Source organism: Rhinatrema bivittatum, chromosome 1 (genome assembly GCF_901001135.1).
Source record: "Rhinatrema bivittatum chromosome 1, aRhiBiv1.1, whole genome shotgun sequence".
Taxonomy (NCBI): Eukaryota; Metazoa; Chordata; class Amphibia; order Gymnophiona; family Rhinatrematidae; genus Rhinatrema; species Rhinatrema bivittatum.
The window spans coordinates 180,394,690-180,409,869 of NC_042615.1; the positions used below are offsets into that span (position 1 = coordinate 180,394,690).

Here is a 15,180-nt window from a genome sequence, read left to right on the forward strand (position 1 = left end):
GGAACTTGTCCAAATCTTTTTTTAAATGCACCTACACTATTTCTCCTATTTGTTTTAAATGCACTATTGAATAACTTCATTGCATGTCCCCTGTCTTTGTACTTTTTGAAAAAGTAAACCAAATTGTTCCTTTTCTTCTGTTATGTGATACCGTTGCTCACTTGCAGTTTGTTGGATGTTTTAATACTCCAGTATCATATGTTTCATGTACAATGTACTTTAAATGTTCTTAATTATTCCATGCATTTTATATTTCTTTGATTCTCCAAAATAAATATTGAACTTAAAAAAAGAGAAACTAAAAAGCCAATTTGGGTTCACCCGATCCATTCTGCTCATTATTTTTAGACCTCTATCATTATCTCCCCTCAGCCTTCTCTTCTCCAAACTAAAAAGCCCTAACCTCTTTAGCCTTACCTCACAGGGGAATTATTCCATCCCTTTAATCATTTTGGTTGCCCTTTTCTGTACCTTTTCTAATTCTGCTATATCTTTTTTGAGATATAGTAACCAGAATTGCACACAATACTCAAGATGTGGTTGCATCATGAAGCGATACAGAGACAATCTGATACTCTCCATTTTCTTGTACATTCTTTTCCTAATAATTCCTAGTATTCTATTTGCTTTCTTGGCTGTCAACAAATGCTGAGCAGAGGATTTCAGCATATTATCCACAATAATGCCTAGATCCTTTTTTCTGAATGTTGACTCGAACTGTGGAACCTTGCATTATGTACTTATATTTTAAGATTGCTCTTCCCTATGGGGTAGATTTTAAAAAATAGCACGATCGCGTACTTTTGTTCGCGCACCAGGCGCAAACAAAAGTACACTGGATTTTATAAGATACGCGCGTAGCCACGCGTATCTTATAAAATCCGGGATCGACGCGCGCAAGGCTGCCGATTTTGGGCAGCCTGCGCGCGCTGAGCCGCAGAGCCTGCCTCCGTTCCCTCCGAGGTCGTTCTGAAATCGGAGCGGCCTCGGAGGGAACTTTCTTTCGCCCTCCCCTCGCGTAAATCCGGCCGGATTTACGAGAGCAGGGCATTTAAAATCCGCCCGTATGTGCATCACTTTGCACTTGTCCACATTTAATGTCATCTGCCAATTGCATACCCACTTTCCTTGTCTTCTAGAGTCCTCTTGCAGTTTCTCACAATCTGCTTGTAAATTAACAACTTTGAATAATTTTGTGTCATCGGCAAATTTGATCACCTTACTCATTGTTCTCAGTTACAGGTCATTTATAAATATGTTAAAATGCAGTGGTTCCAAAACAGATCCCTGGGGTAATCTACTATGCTGTCATGGTTGTGAGCATGGTTGTAGCATGGTTGAATCTAATAGGCCTACGCCGACAACTGGCAGACATACCCTTCTGGGATTGGAGCTGGAGCTTCAGCTGTACCAGCCCCGTTCACTACGGATTAAGACTTTGGGTTCCAGGGGCTGGCAGAGCTTAGGCGAGTGTCCCTTTAAGAAGTGGTCAGAGAGAGTCCAGGTACAGGTGGTGGTCAGGGCAGGAGGTGAGCAAACGTGGTCCAGATCCAGGCCAAGAGTCAGGGCAGGCAACAACCTAAGGGCGAGGTCAGAATCCAAGGCAGATGTCAGAACCGAAGGATCAGGCCAAGATAAACAAGACAGGCAGAGACAAAACACCGAACAGGACAGACAAGGTAAGGCAACAAAAGCAAGGCAAGGGCATGGATAAGGTAAGACAAGACAGCAGAAAAACAAGGCAGGCACAAGGCAGCAAGACAAGGCACAGAGAAAAGCAACACATATTGCAGAGTAGGAGGGCCTGTTGCTGAGGTGCTGGGAAATGGGACTGCTGGGTACTTGTAGGGAGCTTATAGTGATGTCATCCAGTGGCGCTGCATAGGGTTTCCCGCCAAGGAGTCTTTAAGCCTGCTGAAATGGCACGCATGCAGGAGTCGTGGCATTCATGCCACGAAGATGGAGCATGGCATCAGGGCGAGCTGGCAGCAACCTGGGGTGAATGCGGCCATGCACAGGTCTTCCCCACTACTGGTCAAATGCTATATATTCACCTTTCTCCATTGAGAAAATTAATCATTTAGCCATACTCTCTGTTTTTTTTTTAATCTTTTAACCAGTTCCCAATTCATAAAAGGACATTGCCTCCTATTCCATGACTTTTTAATTTGCTCAGAAGTCTCTCATAAGGGTCTTTGCCAAAAGCTTTCTGGAAATCCAAATATACTATATCAACTGGCTAACCTTTGTCTACATGTTTATTTACATCTTCAAAAAAATATAGCAGATTGGCAAGGCAAGACTTCCCTTGGCTAAATCCATGTTGGCTTCATCCTTTTAAACATTGACTATCAATATATTCAGTAATTTTGTTCTTTATGATGGTTTCTACCATTTTGCCTGACACTGACTTCAAGCTCACTGGTCAATAGTTTCCTGGATCATCCCTGGAATCCATTTTAAAAATTGGAAATGCATTGGCAACCATCCAAACTTCAGGTACTGTAAATGAGTTTAAAGATAGCTTACAAATTACTAATAGTAAGGCTGCAATTTCATTTTTCAGTTCTTTCAGCACTCTGGGATGTATATCATCTGGTCCAGGTGATTTGCTGCTCTTTAGTTTGTCAATTTGCCTTATTATATCTTCTAGGTTCACTGAGATTTGCTTCAGTTCCTCTGAATCATTACCTTTAAATATCATTTCTGACATGGGTAGCCTTTATATCTTCCTCAGTAAAGAGTGAAGCAAATAATTAATTTAGTCTCTCCGTTATGGCCGTGTCTTCCTTAAGTGTTCCTTTTATCCCTTGATCATTTAGTGGTCCAACTGACTCACTCACAGGCTTTCTGCTTCAAATGTACCTGAAAAAGCTTTTATTATGAGTTTTTGCTTCCATGGCAAGCTTCTTTTCAAGTTCTCTCTTCGCCATTCTTATCAATGCTTTGCATCTATCTTGCCAGTGCTTATGCTGTTTCATGCTTTCTTCTTTCAGATTCCTTTTCCATTTTTTGAAAAACGTTCTTTTAGCTATAATAGTCTCTCTCACCGCATATTTTAACCATGCAGGTAGTGGGCTAGCTTTCTTTCTACCTTTTGTAATGTGTGTTATCACAAGCATTAAAAAATTCTGATTTAGTTAGTTTTCTATCAGGAGTCAGATAGGCTTAAGAGGCACCGAAATAAGAGAAGAAGAACAGGACATTTAAGGGTGATCTGATTGCCTCATGCACATCAGATAGAAAATATTTAATATTTAAAGTTGTAAGATCTTCTAGTAGAAAATCTTCTTGCTACTAGAATAAGCTTACTCACTTTAGCATGCAACTGCATAGAATATATTATTTGACTTCCAACATCCATGCAGCCTGAGCTAAAGACAAAGTGGTAGATTTTATAACATGCACGTGAGCGTCCATGTGCACACGCTTCCCAGAGCGCACACATGGATGCGCCAATTTTATAACATATGCACCAGATTTTTAAAACCACACGCGCATGTGCAGGCGGTGTGGGCGGGGGGGGGGGGGGGATTTTAGTAGATTACACGTGGTGACAAAATTGGGCCTTCCCCCATTCCCTCCCAGTCCGCTCCAATTAAGGAGTGGACTGGGAGGGAACTTCTCTACCCCCTACGTAAATGCCCTCCCTCTTCCCCTCTCCTCCCCACCCCCTTAACCCATCCCAAAAACTTACAATTTTTTTGTTTTTCTACTTACTGCTCCCCTGGAGCAGAAGTAGTTTGCACGCGCCTGTAGAAATTGGCAAAGCCAAGGAAGCATTGCAGGGCGCGGAGCCCTGAGGGCTGGGGCCACTCCCGGATACTGGTGACTTTCTCCGGGTCCATGTGAAAGCCAACCAGAGAGACAATGAACCACAGGAAAGGGAGCAACTCTCATTCAAACAGGCATTTTTCCAACTTGGTGAAGAGCTTGTGCTCGTGCAGGCATTGCAGGACGTACCTGACCTCCAGGTGGTGTGTTGGCAAGTCTTTGGAGTAGATAAGGACATCATCCAGGTAGATGATGACGCTGGTGTGTAGCATTCTCGAAAGACCTCATTCATGAGGTTTTGGAAAACCACTGGGGCGTTGCATAGGCCAAATGGCATCACCAAGTACTCATAGTGGTCATCTCAAGTGTTGAATGCAGTTTTCCACTCGTCACCGGGCTTGATACGTACAAGGTTATAGGCCCCACAAAGGTCCAATTTGGTGAATATCTTCACCCCCTTTTGGCAGTCCAGCAGTTCCGGGATGAGTGGATGCGGGTATCTGTCCCTGCGGGTGATGGCATTTAACCCCCAGTAGTCAATGCAAGGTCTCAGGGTCCTGTCCTTCTTCACCACGAAGAAGAAGCTGGCACCCATGGGCAAGGTGGAAGGGCAGATGAAGCCCCTGTCGAGCTTCTCCCGGAAGTACTGGGACATAGCCTGGGTCTCAGGAAGCGGCACTCGGCCCTGAGGGGGCGTGGAGTCCGGAAGGAGATCTATGGCGGAGTCAAACGGACAATATTCTGGGAGAGTCTCCACCTTCTCCTTGGAGAATACGTCTGCGAAGTCCGCATACTGCGTGGGCAGGGCCAGAGGTGTCATGGCAAGGAGAAGCCTGGGCCGGGGCATGTCACGGAGGCAGGTCGAATGGCAATTGGGACCCCAGGAGGCCAGGTGCAATGTCTCCCAGTCGATACAGGGCGAATGTCTCTGAAGCCATGGGAGGCCCAAGACCACTGGGTGTACTGCCTTCTCTAAGACAAAAAATGAAATCTCCTCTTCATGGAGGATCCCAGTGCATAGCTTCACAGGGGCGGTCATGTGGGTAATCTGACCTGATAGTGGATCCCCCCAAATGGAGGAGATCACTAGAGATGGTGTTCTGGGCATTACTGGGAAATCCAGTTGCTTGACCAAGCCTGATAGGATAAAGTTCCCTCCAGCTCTGGAGTCGATGAAGGCCTGCATGGAAAATGAGCCCTCGGGGTGGATAAGAGTCACGGGAGTGGTGCATTTGGGATCAGGGTTAATGCAGCCTAGGTTCATCTCCCCAGTGCCGCCTAGGCTCTAGAATTTCCCAGCCTCTCGGGGCACTGAGCCAGCATGTGTCCTTTGCCAGCACAGTAGAGGCACAAGTCTAAGGTCCGGCACCACAGTTTTTTCTCCGGGGTGAGGTGGTTCCAACCGACCTGCATGGATTCCGCTCCCCGAGTCTGGACAGGCTCGGCCAGCAAGGACGGAACCAAGGGCCAGGAGAAGGATGGTGCTAGAGGGATGGCCTTACGGCCTGGCTTTAGCTCCCACAGGTGTTGTTGGAGGTGGCAGTCGATATGCCTGGCCAGGTCAATGAGGGCCTCTAAGTCCTCTGGAAGCTCCCGAGTGGCCAGTTTGTCTTTGATTCTCGAGGCCATCCCCTCCAAGAAAATGCTACGGAGACTGTCCTCGCGCCACCCTAGTTCTGAGGCTAGGGTGCCAAACTCCACGGCGTACTCCACCAAAGAGTGCAAGCTCTGACGGAGATGAAGAAGGTCAGAGGTGGCCATGGACTGTTGCCCTGGTTCATCAAAGACCTGTTTGAAGGTCTGCACGAAGCGGGGAAGATCCAGAAGCAGAGAGTCCCCATGTTCCCACCAAGGAGAAGCCCAGGCTAGGGCCTTGCTGTCCAGGAGCGACAGAATAAAGTGGTCTTGATCTGATCATTGGCAAATTGGGCTGGTTGCAAGGAGAAATGCATGAAGCAATGGTTCAGGAAACCGCAGCACTGTCTCGGGTCCCCTGCATAGCGAGGAGGTGCTAAGAGGTGGACAGCTGTGGTGGGGGGCAGGTGCTGCCACGGGTGTGGGTGGAGGGACACCGGGCATTGGCACTGAGTCCAGGCAATTCGCTAGACATTCCACCATGGTGGCTGTTGCTGGAGCCTCTGAGCCAATCTGGGGATTGCTTGAAGGCCACTCAGATCCACCGGGTCCATGGCCCCAACAACCTGTTGTGTGTGTGGACCCTTGAGCCGAGGCGAGGTTGATGCTGCCACCAGGAGAAGGCCCCTAGTGGTCATCGGGAGGTAGTGCAGGCTGAGAAGACCCAACAGCAGCTTCATCTTTACCAGCCCACATTCCCCGCAAGTTGAGCCCTTGGGTGTCAGGGCCGGCAGGACTTAGGTGTGGGTCTCTCTCGAAGGAGAAGTCCAAAGGAGAGGGCAACACGGCGTTGGGCAGGCAAAAGTCGCGGCAGGTGGCAGACAGACGAAAGCAGGAGCAGGCCAAAGGTCAAGACAGGCAGTAGGCAGGCAAGATGAGGAGACAGGGTGGAGGTCAGGACAGGTGAAGGTCAAGCGAAGTCAGAGTACCAGGCAAGGGTCAGACAGGCAGAGAACAAGCGGAGACGATATACCAGGCAGAGGTCCAAACCGAGGAGTCGGTCCAAGGGCAGGAGCAGGAACAAGAGCCACAGCAGGAACACAGGATCAGGAGTTAGGACCGGAATGCAGGATCAGAAGACAAGGCTAGAATGCAGGATCAGAAGACAAGGCTAGAACGCAGGATCAGAAGACAAGGCTGGAACACAGGATCAGGAACAACGCAGACTATGCACTCAGGATCAGAGCAGGACCGTTGCTGAGGCAAAATGCTGAAGTCAGGGCCGGGTGACGTCATCTCCCAGGGCCGCGGCAAAGTTTCCCGCCGCGGGTCCTTTAAATGAGAGAAGATGATACGTGCACATGCCTAGAGGGGTGGGTGCCGAGCCGGTGGCGAGTTGTGCCTCATGGGCAGGCTGTCCCAGCGAGATTCGGGTTTGACTGCCTCGTGCGGTAGAGGAGAGAGCAGAGACTGGACACCTGTCGGAGCAGGTAAGGGGGCCCAGCCACGGGTGGCCACGGCCAGGAATCCTAACACACAGTTTCTTTTACTTTCTTTTCAAAGAAACTATCTCCTCTACATTCATCATCAGCAAGCTTTTTATGAACATTTTTGAGAAGATCCGAAGCCTGGAGCCATAGTAGTTTTCTGGCTCCAATGGCTATTGTAGATGTCCTTAAAGATGTATCCTATATATCATTATCTAGTTTAGGGATACATTTACCAAGCCACGATAAGGGTATAAAGCATGTAAAATTGTGTTTATCACGCCATAAACTCATATCGCAGGAATATTGTGTAATCTGTGATATTGTGCGTTTGAAAAAAAATCTACCCCTATTGAAATTAGCTGCTCTGCATTCATTTGCATACGTAAAATTTACTAATGTGAGCAAAGCAACTAATACACGGGTAATCATATGCAAATACAATAATGCAGCTTGCCTCAAAAAAGCAAGTCATGGGATTTATATAGTTTTTTTTTTGGCTTGCTCTATAATTTGTATGTAGAAGAAAGATTATCATAGCCACTCCTGACAGTTTTCCTTATTTTAATGTTTTTCTTTCTGTACTTCTCCTCCCAGTTTCTGGGTTCTCTTTTGTTTATTGTGGCACTTGTACTAGCATTTGACTGATTTTGTTTCTTGTATAATAAGCTAATGTTTTTTTTTTCTTTTTCCTTTCTTATTCTGCCAAATGCTATTTTCTGTTGCAAGTTTATTCTTGCAAATTATTTTCTAAAATGATAAAAAAAAAAGAAAAAGCAAATCGCTTTATTATAATGCAAACTCAGGAGTTGAGGATAAAAGATCCCAGGGAAGCGATACACTAACATGCATTCCAATGTCACCATAATATTTCTTAAAGGGCCACATGACCCAGAAATAAACCTCCTTCCTCTCTTCAAAAATCTTATAAAACTCCTGCTCACCCTTCACCACCTGTCGAGGTGATCCAGCAGGCCCAAAAGTAAAAAAAACAAACCAAATAAATAAATAAACAAATAAATATATATATTAAATAATCATGTAGTGACACTCCAACGACCTTCACAAACCTTCTCTCATGGTCAAAATTACTCCCACCTTAATCAAAGACCCTCCCCCCATATTCTACGCCACTCAGTCCCAACATAAACCATAATCCCTGGTAGTCTACTGGCCCCCCACACCTGCTCACATAGAAAATAGACCCTAGTGTGCTAGTGGGATCCCTGAACCCTAGTGCTCTAGTGGGACCCCTGAACCCTTTCCTGCCCCCCTGTATCCCCCCTTACCTAAGAAATCAATCCTGCCTTTGCTCCATCATGTGATGGGGCAAAGGCTGGTCGGCACCATTTTGGAAAATGGGGGATGCTCTGGTCACTACTGGACCATCATGGACTGATTTCATAGGCAAGAGAGATCCAGAGGGTGGGGGAGATCAGGGGCCCCCCTAGACCACCAGGGTCTATTTTCTACTTAAGAGGGTGAGAGAAGATGGGGGGGGGGGGGTGGCCACTAGAATACCATGGACCATGGTTTATGTTAAGGGGTTTGGATAAAGGGTGGTATCTATGGTTTGGAAGGGATAATTTTCACCAAAGGCTGGCAGGCCTTGACATACCCCCGGGAGAGGTTTTGACTCATTGGGAGTGTTTTTTTCCAGGCCACATGGCCCTTTAAGATGATGGCGGCCCTGGGTGAATTTGCCACCATGCATGTTAGTAAGTCTTTCCCTGTGATATTTTTAATCACAGTTTTTTTCTGCAACAAAAAATATCATGAGGAAACTGCGACATTATCCCTGGGGAGAGATTTTATAATCCCCGCGCATGTGCAGGCGGCGCACACAGGGGGCCTAATTTTATAAAGTTACATGCGGCTACAATATCAGGCCTCTCCCAGTTCCCTCCCAGCCCACACCAATTAAGGAGCGGACTTGGTAGGAACTTCCCTAACCCCCTGCCTAACCTTCCTTCCCATTCCCTTCTCCTTCCCACCCTCTAAACCTAACCTACCTTACCTTTTTTTTTAATTTTGTAAGTTGCTGCTCCTCTGGAGCAGAAGCAACTTGCGCGCACTGGCCGACTGCCAGCATGCGCTTCCCCGGCACAGTGGCAAATGGCCGCTGTACCGGCCACCTCCAGCCCCGCCCCTCCCCCCAAACCGCCCCTTTCTCTGGGCCTGGCATTTATTCGCGTACCGGGGCTTATGCATGTGGCCGGGCCCATTTGAAAATTCGCCTGGCATGCTTAAGGCCCGGGATTTATGCATGCTGGGCATTTAAAATCTGCCCGATATTGTAACATATATAGAAACATGATGGGAGAAAAACCATATGGCCTATCTAATCTCCCCAGCTACACAACTGCTCAACTCTACAACTCCTACCACTGCCTCAGAGATCCCTTGTGCTTGTCCATGTTTCCTTGAATTCAGATTCTGTACTTGTCTCCACTACTTCCATTAGGAAGCTGTTCCATGTATCCATCACCTTTTCTATAAATAAATATTTCCTTAGATTTCTCATGAGACTACCCCTTTCATCCTCATGCCATGACCCCTTGTTCCTAGGTCTCCTTTCTATTGAAAGAGTCCAACCTCCTGTGCATTAGTACTTCTGAGGTACTTAATGTCTCTGTCATGGCGCCTCAATTATACCTTTCCTCTGTGGTATACATGTTTAAATCCTTAAGTTGTCCCCATATGTTTTACAATGAAAATCACTGACAATTTTAGTAGCTACCCTCTGGACTAACTCCATCCTATTTATATCCTTTTGAAGGTGCAGTGTCTAGAACTGAACACAGTATTCCAAATGAGGTCTCAACAGCTAATCTGGATGTTAACATAGTTCACTGGAAAAACCTCTTTGTCATGATGTTTAGTAACTTGGGCTGGAGGGGCATGGGAAATAGTCTTGGAACGCTTTTTTCAAAGCTGATTCCACTACTACTGATTCATAAAGGAGCTGTATCTTTTGATGTCCAGGACAAGATTGAACTTTGTATTTGAGATCTAATTTCCTTGCTATTGTCAATGTGGACAAAGGTGACTGCCACATCCTTATCTATAAACCAGAACAGCAACAGCTTATTTTGGAGCTTGGGTATATTTCAGTACACCAAATATATCTTCCTTCAGGTTCTGATGCCTCCTGTAAAGAAAATGGAATTGCTTTTTGCCATTTTTGGGGCAAAAACACAACAGGACTGGCAGAAATGTACTTTTTGGAGGCCATGGAGAAGGAAGGCTGTGGATTTATCAGCATCAGAATGGTATGAAAGAGAAGTAAATGATGATTGTGATGTCAGACAACACCATGGGGATAATTTTTATAGGGATTTGCACATGTAAAAGCAGCATATTTTGATCAATTTTCAAATGCCCATTTATGCACACACAAATCAATTTTAAAAGCGTTGTGAGCACAAAAATGCCCACATACACGTGTATGAGGGCCATGCACAAGCAATGCAGATTTTTAAAAGCCGCAAAATATGCACAAATGTACTTGTGCACGCATAAGGAATAAGGGAGCAGAAAAGGAGCAGGGCATGGGTATTCCAGGCCGGGGCCAAGACTTATGCGCATAATGCCAAATTTTAAAAATGAAACCCATCAGCGTGTGTTAACTAGATATCTGCAGAAGTTTACTGCTGCTCCTGATGAGGAGCAAATCTGTAGATCTCAAGTTTTAGGGCTTATAGGACAGGGTGAGGGGTCCAGGTCAATTAGGTAGAATGCAGGATGAAGAACCAGAGGGGTCTGAAAGACCTCACTATTAACTGGATAAACTGATGGACTAACTGGAAAACTGGGAATGTGCCTTGCGCAAACATGTTTTAAAATTTGTTGACATATGCAAGTAAAAGCTGACATGGACCTATTGAAGACACAAGTGCGTTAGCTGTGCTCGAGTAACCTCTTAAAATTAAAAGCATACTTACACATGTTCGGTCCATTTTAAAACATACGTGCGGAAGTGCACACCCAATAAAAAAAATACTAGAGTATCCTCGCTTGCGCACCATTATGAACAGGTACAGGCACACACATGCTCATTTTAAAATCAACCTCATAACGTGCACTTACAAGCATAAAATCTATTGACGGTTCAATAGCATACATTGTAGCAATTTTCCAAAGTGCATTTACATACATAAAGTCCAGTTTAAGCACATAAATCCTTCTGAAAAGTACCGCCCTATATATGGATCTTCTGAGTTTGTCCTACCTTTAGAGGAAGGGGAACCCTTACACTTAGACTATGATTCAGTATGCATCAGTTCTGATCTGAATTGGCAAGGTGGATTAAGTTCCAGCTTTTGGAGGTCATAGTCTCTAAAATGGCAAAATAGTAGTCATCAGTTCTAGCTGGGATTGAGAAGGTGAAGAGTCTGGTAGATTAGTAAAGTAATTTTTGATAAATGTCAAGCCACATTTTTCTCATGAAGGGATGATATTCTTGTTTAGCAGGGTGGAATTCCAATAGAAGAACCATCCAACTCAAGAACTAGAATTGACATAGACTGTTTGCCCAGAACAAGTTTGAATTGAACTAATATTTTTGTCAGCTCAGAGCTAAATCGTTGTTGGTGCTGACAAGGATGCGGAACCTTTACTTGTGGATTGTGCTGTCTCTTTTAGGAAGAATGATTTGCCGAAAATGTTTTTCTGTGAGTTGATGTGTTGTCTGCATCAACAGGGAATGTCCTGGCTCTCAAATGCTTTTCTCTTCCTTTACAGGAAGCAGAACGGCGCCTGTACTGAGACTTCTGAGTCATGGTGCTTAACATGAAGAAACTCTTGCCTTTTTGATTTTTGCACTGCTCCCTCAACTGGTGGTGGTTTCCTTTTAGTTGACAAATAGAAAGAGCTCAGTTAAACTCCAAAAATGTATAACAAAGATGAAACCAGGGGAACCAAAACAAAACAGAACTCACACATTGAAAAATCAATTGAAAACAGTACTTATATGCAGGCCAGGAATACTAATATTATTGGACTGATGGTCTCATTCGAATGTCAAGAGAGCGGCAGAGGGAAAACAGCATCCTTTAAAATGTCAAAATGACATAACATGTCCAAAACAACGATCCACCTGGGAAACATTAAGGCACAAAATTAGTGCTATGACATAAGTGGCAGATAAGTACTGTTTTCAATTGCGTTTTTGATGGTTTACTAACTACATTGTCTGTTATGTTACAGACTACAGTCTCCTTGATGGATTATTAATTGTTTAACCCTGAAGAAGCTGTTCTACAGCGAAACATTGGACGTGTTGGGCTTGGTAATTTTTTAAATAGATGGTTGGTCTTTCATTTGCTTTTACTTGCTACAAAAATACCAAAAAAAAGTTGTGTTTGGACATTGTTAAAGGTAGATGATTGAATTGTCCCTATGGTCCTTGCATAATACAGCGGGACATGCTGTGTGGCTTGCTGACACCTCTTCTAAGTATATTTTCTGCTGACCATTGGATGGTTGTTGAGTTCTGTTTTGTTTTGGTTCCCCTGGTTTCATCTTTGTTCCTCTTAGTTGATCCAGAGGTTTGATGAGTACTTGAGAATTCTTTTAATATGAAGTGTCTAGATGTCCTGGCCCTGGAGTACATTTGGGCACAGGCAGCGCAGTTTGCTACATCATGCAATTTCCTAATCAGCAAACCCAGCAAACATGTTGATCAGACAAGGACATCTTGTGGGGGCAGCAAGGGAATGTTTTACAACCCAGTTTGCTGTCTGCTATCGTGAAGAGGGCTAAGGCAAAGATGAACTCAATTTTGAGATGAAAACTTACTACTACTAAAACTGCTGAAAACTCCTGAAAAATCAAAAAGGGAAAAAAAACAAAAAGATATTTTAAAAGAAGCAAAAATAACACAAAAAACTTTGATGAATGGCTTGGAGAGAGAGAACAAAATGAGTCCTTTTGCATATGAGGAAGTAAAAAATACATAGACGTGTGGTAATGGCTGTGCTGGAACACCCACACATGCTCGGAAAACCTTCTCAGGTTTTCTGAGCTCTGAGAGAGCTTTTCCATCTGTGTTGTCAGATGACATTATCTTGGGCGACTGATTATTTTCCTGCTTGTCCATGGAGAAAAAGTTATTTTTTTTTACTATTCCAATCAACTATGTTGGAATAGAGCAGCATTCTGCTATACAGAAACAATTTTATTTTAAAGACTTGACTTTCTACATTTTCTGCAAAAGGAACACTTTAAATATTACTTTAGAAAACACCATTCTTCAATAATGTTCTTTTTCATATAATAGGTCAGGTATCAACATTATTTTATCCATTTTAAGAGAGCTTACAAATGTTTGCATCTTGATGATATATACTGTATATTTTTGATACACCAACAATACTTTGTAAGCATAATTACTTACTTACTAAGGGGTAGATTTTCAGACCGCGCGAATAGGCGTACTTTTGCTGGCGCATCAGGCGCCAGCAAAAGTACGCGGGATTTTAGTAGATACGCGCGTAACCGTGCGTATCCGCTAAAATCCTGGATCGGCGCGCAAGGCTATCGATTCTGTATAGCCGGTGTGCGCCGAGCCGCGCAGCCTACCCCCGTTCCCTCCGAGGCCGCTCCGAAATCGGAGCAGCCTCGGAGGGAATCCTCTAACGCCCTCCCCTCACCTTCCCCTCCCTTCCTCTACCTAACCCACCCGCCCGGCCCTGTCTAAACCCCCTCCTTACCTTTGTCGGGGGATTTACGCCTCCCGGAGGGAGGCGTAAATCCCCGCGCGCCAGCGGGCCGCTAGCGCGCCGGGACGCGACCTGGCCCCCAAAACGCTGCCGACACGCCCCCTAAACGCCGCGCGGCTCGGGCCCGCCCCCTGACATGCCCCCGACACGCCCCCCTCGCCAAACCCCGGGACTTACGCGAGTCCCGGGGTCTGCGCGAGCCGGTAGGCCTATTGAACATAGGCCTACCGGCGCGCAGGGCCCTGCTTGCCTAAATCCGCCCGGATTTGGGCGGATTTAGGCGAGCAGGGCTCTTAAAATCCGCCCCTAAATTTGCATTTCTCAGTGGTTTCAGTTTTTACATGTACTAACAACAAATGTTGGCAATGGCCAACTGCATGTGAAGAAGGCACAAAACACAAAAGATGGATTATATAATTATATAAAAAATATATCAAAGGAAAGAAAAAAAGACTGTTTACTGGTATATGTTATTTTGAGATTTTCTTCTTCAAGAAAAGAAAGACAACTTATTATATCAATAACACTTTAATGAATCACTCACTTTGTATATCAGGCTGTCAGCTAAGAGGTCATATTGAATCACGTTCGCTTTAAGCTGATCATAATATAACATATCCTAAAAATAAAAGAAATCATCATTCTTTAGTGTGAAATAATTATATTTCTAGGCACAATCTAATTGACATTCCAAGCACATAAAAAATAAATGGTTCTCATTACAAGCAGAGATCTGTGCACATGCCAATCTACTATGCATGCAACTGATTTTAATGATGCTGTTAATTACTCAAAAGATCTTTCCTGCCTGAGATTTGTCCTCTGTTTGTCATTTAGATCAAATGTAATTGAATCAGGATTCAAGCTGCAAATATTTATTTTTAATGTCTAAAGAAAAGTGGATAATTTAAAGAAAGAGTTGGTGGTTATTTAGAAAAGGGTAGCTTCAGGAGAACAGAGATGACAGATAGGAGGAGATCGCTGCTGCTTTGACTCTATTGGATACCAGTTTATTTCCTTTTTCTTGTATAACCACTACTTATTAGATACTTCAAAACAGTAAAGCATAAGGGGTAGCCTTGAATTTACCCCTTCAAACCTTTCCTTGCCCTTTAAATTAGTTGGATGGATTCCTCCGTAGAGCGTGCAACTGAAGCCGGTTGCTCTACAGTGATTCTGTTGGGAGAATCAACATCTGCAGGCCTCTCCCCAATCAATGATGTCTCCTTGAACCTATAGCTATGGTTCCCGCAGACAGATCCAATTGCTACTGGACCAGAGTGCAGTGCGGCAGCGCTGTCCTCCATGGATGACTCTGGGAGGGGCCCCAAAAGGAGGAGGAACCACCAGAGATGGAGCTGCAGCAAGAACCACATAGATTGCTGCTGGCATGGAAGAGTGCTGTTCTGTGGAGAAGCGAATCTCTCTAATCTCTCTTCATCAATAACAACTACAAGAAGAAGCAAGATTTTGCCCAGGAAAGTCTTTCTGGAAAGTTCACCTACTACAGAAACAATCACTGGGGTAAGGAAATCTCAATTGCACCCAGAATTTGATGTTATTAGCCCCCATGTTTTCAATCTAGAAGAAATATGGAATATCTTTCAGGACAAATTACTCAA

At 44.7% G+C, this 15,180-nt stretch overlaps 1 protein-coding gene across 3 annotated transcripts in view; it reads right to left on the minus strand.

The window, feature by feature from the left end:
* TBC1D19 (TBC1 domain family member 19) overlaps window positions 1-15,180 on the minus strand; it is a 397,957-nt gene that overhangs the window by 159,908 nt on the left and 222,869 nt on the right. For all 3 annotated transcript variants that reach the window (XM_029589774.1, XM_029589764.1, XM_029589755.1), the window contains exon 12: window positions 14,103-14,177. In XM_029589774.1, the coding sequence (XP_029445634.1) occupies window positions 14,103-14,177 (75 nt within the window). The remainder of the gene's footprint in view (window positions 1-14,102; window positions 14,178-15,180) is intronic.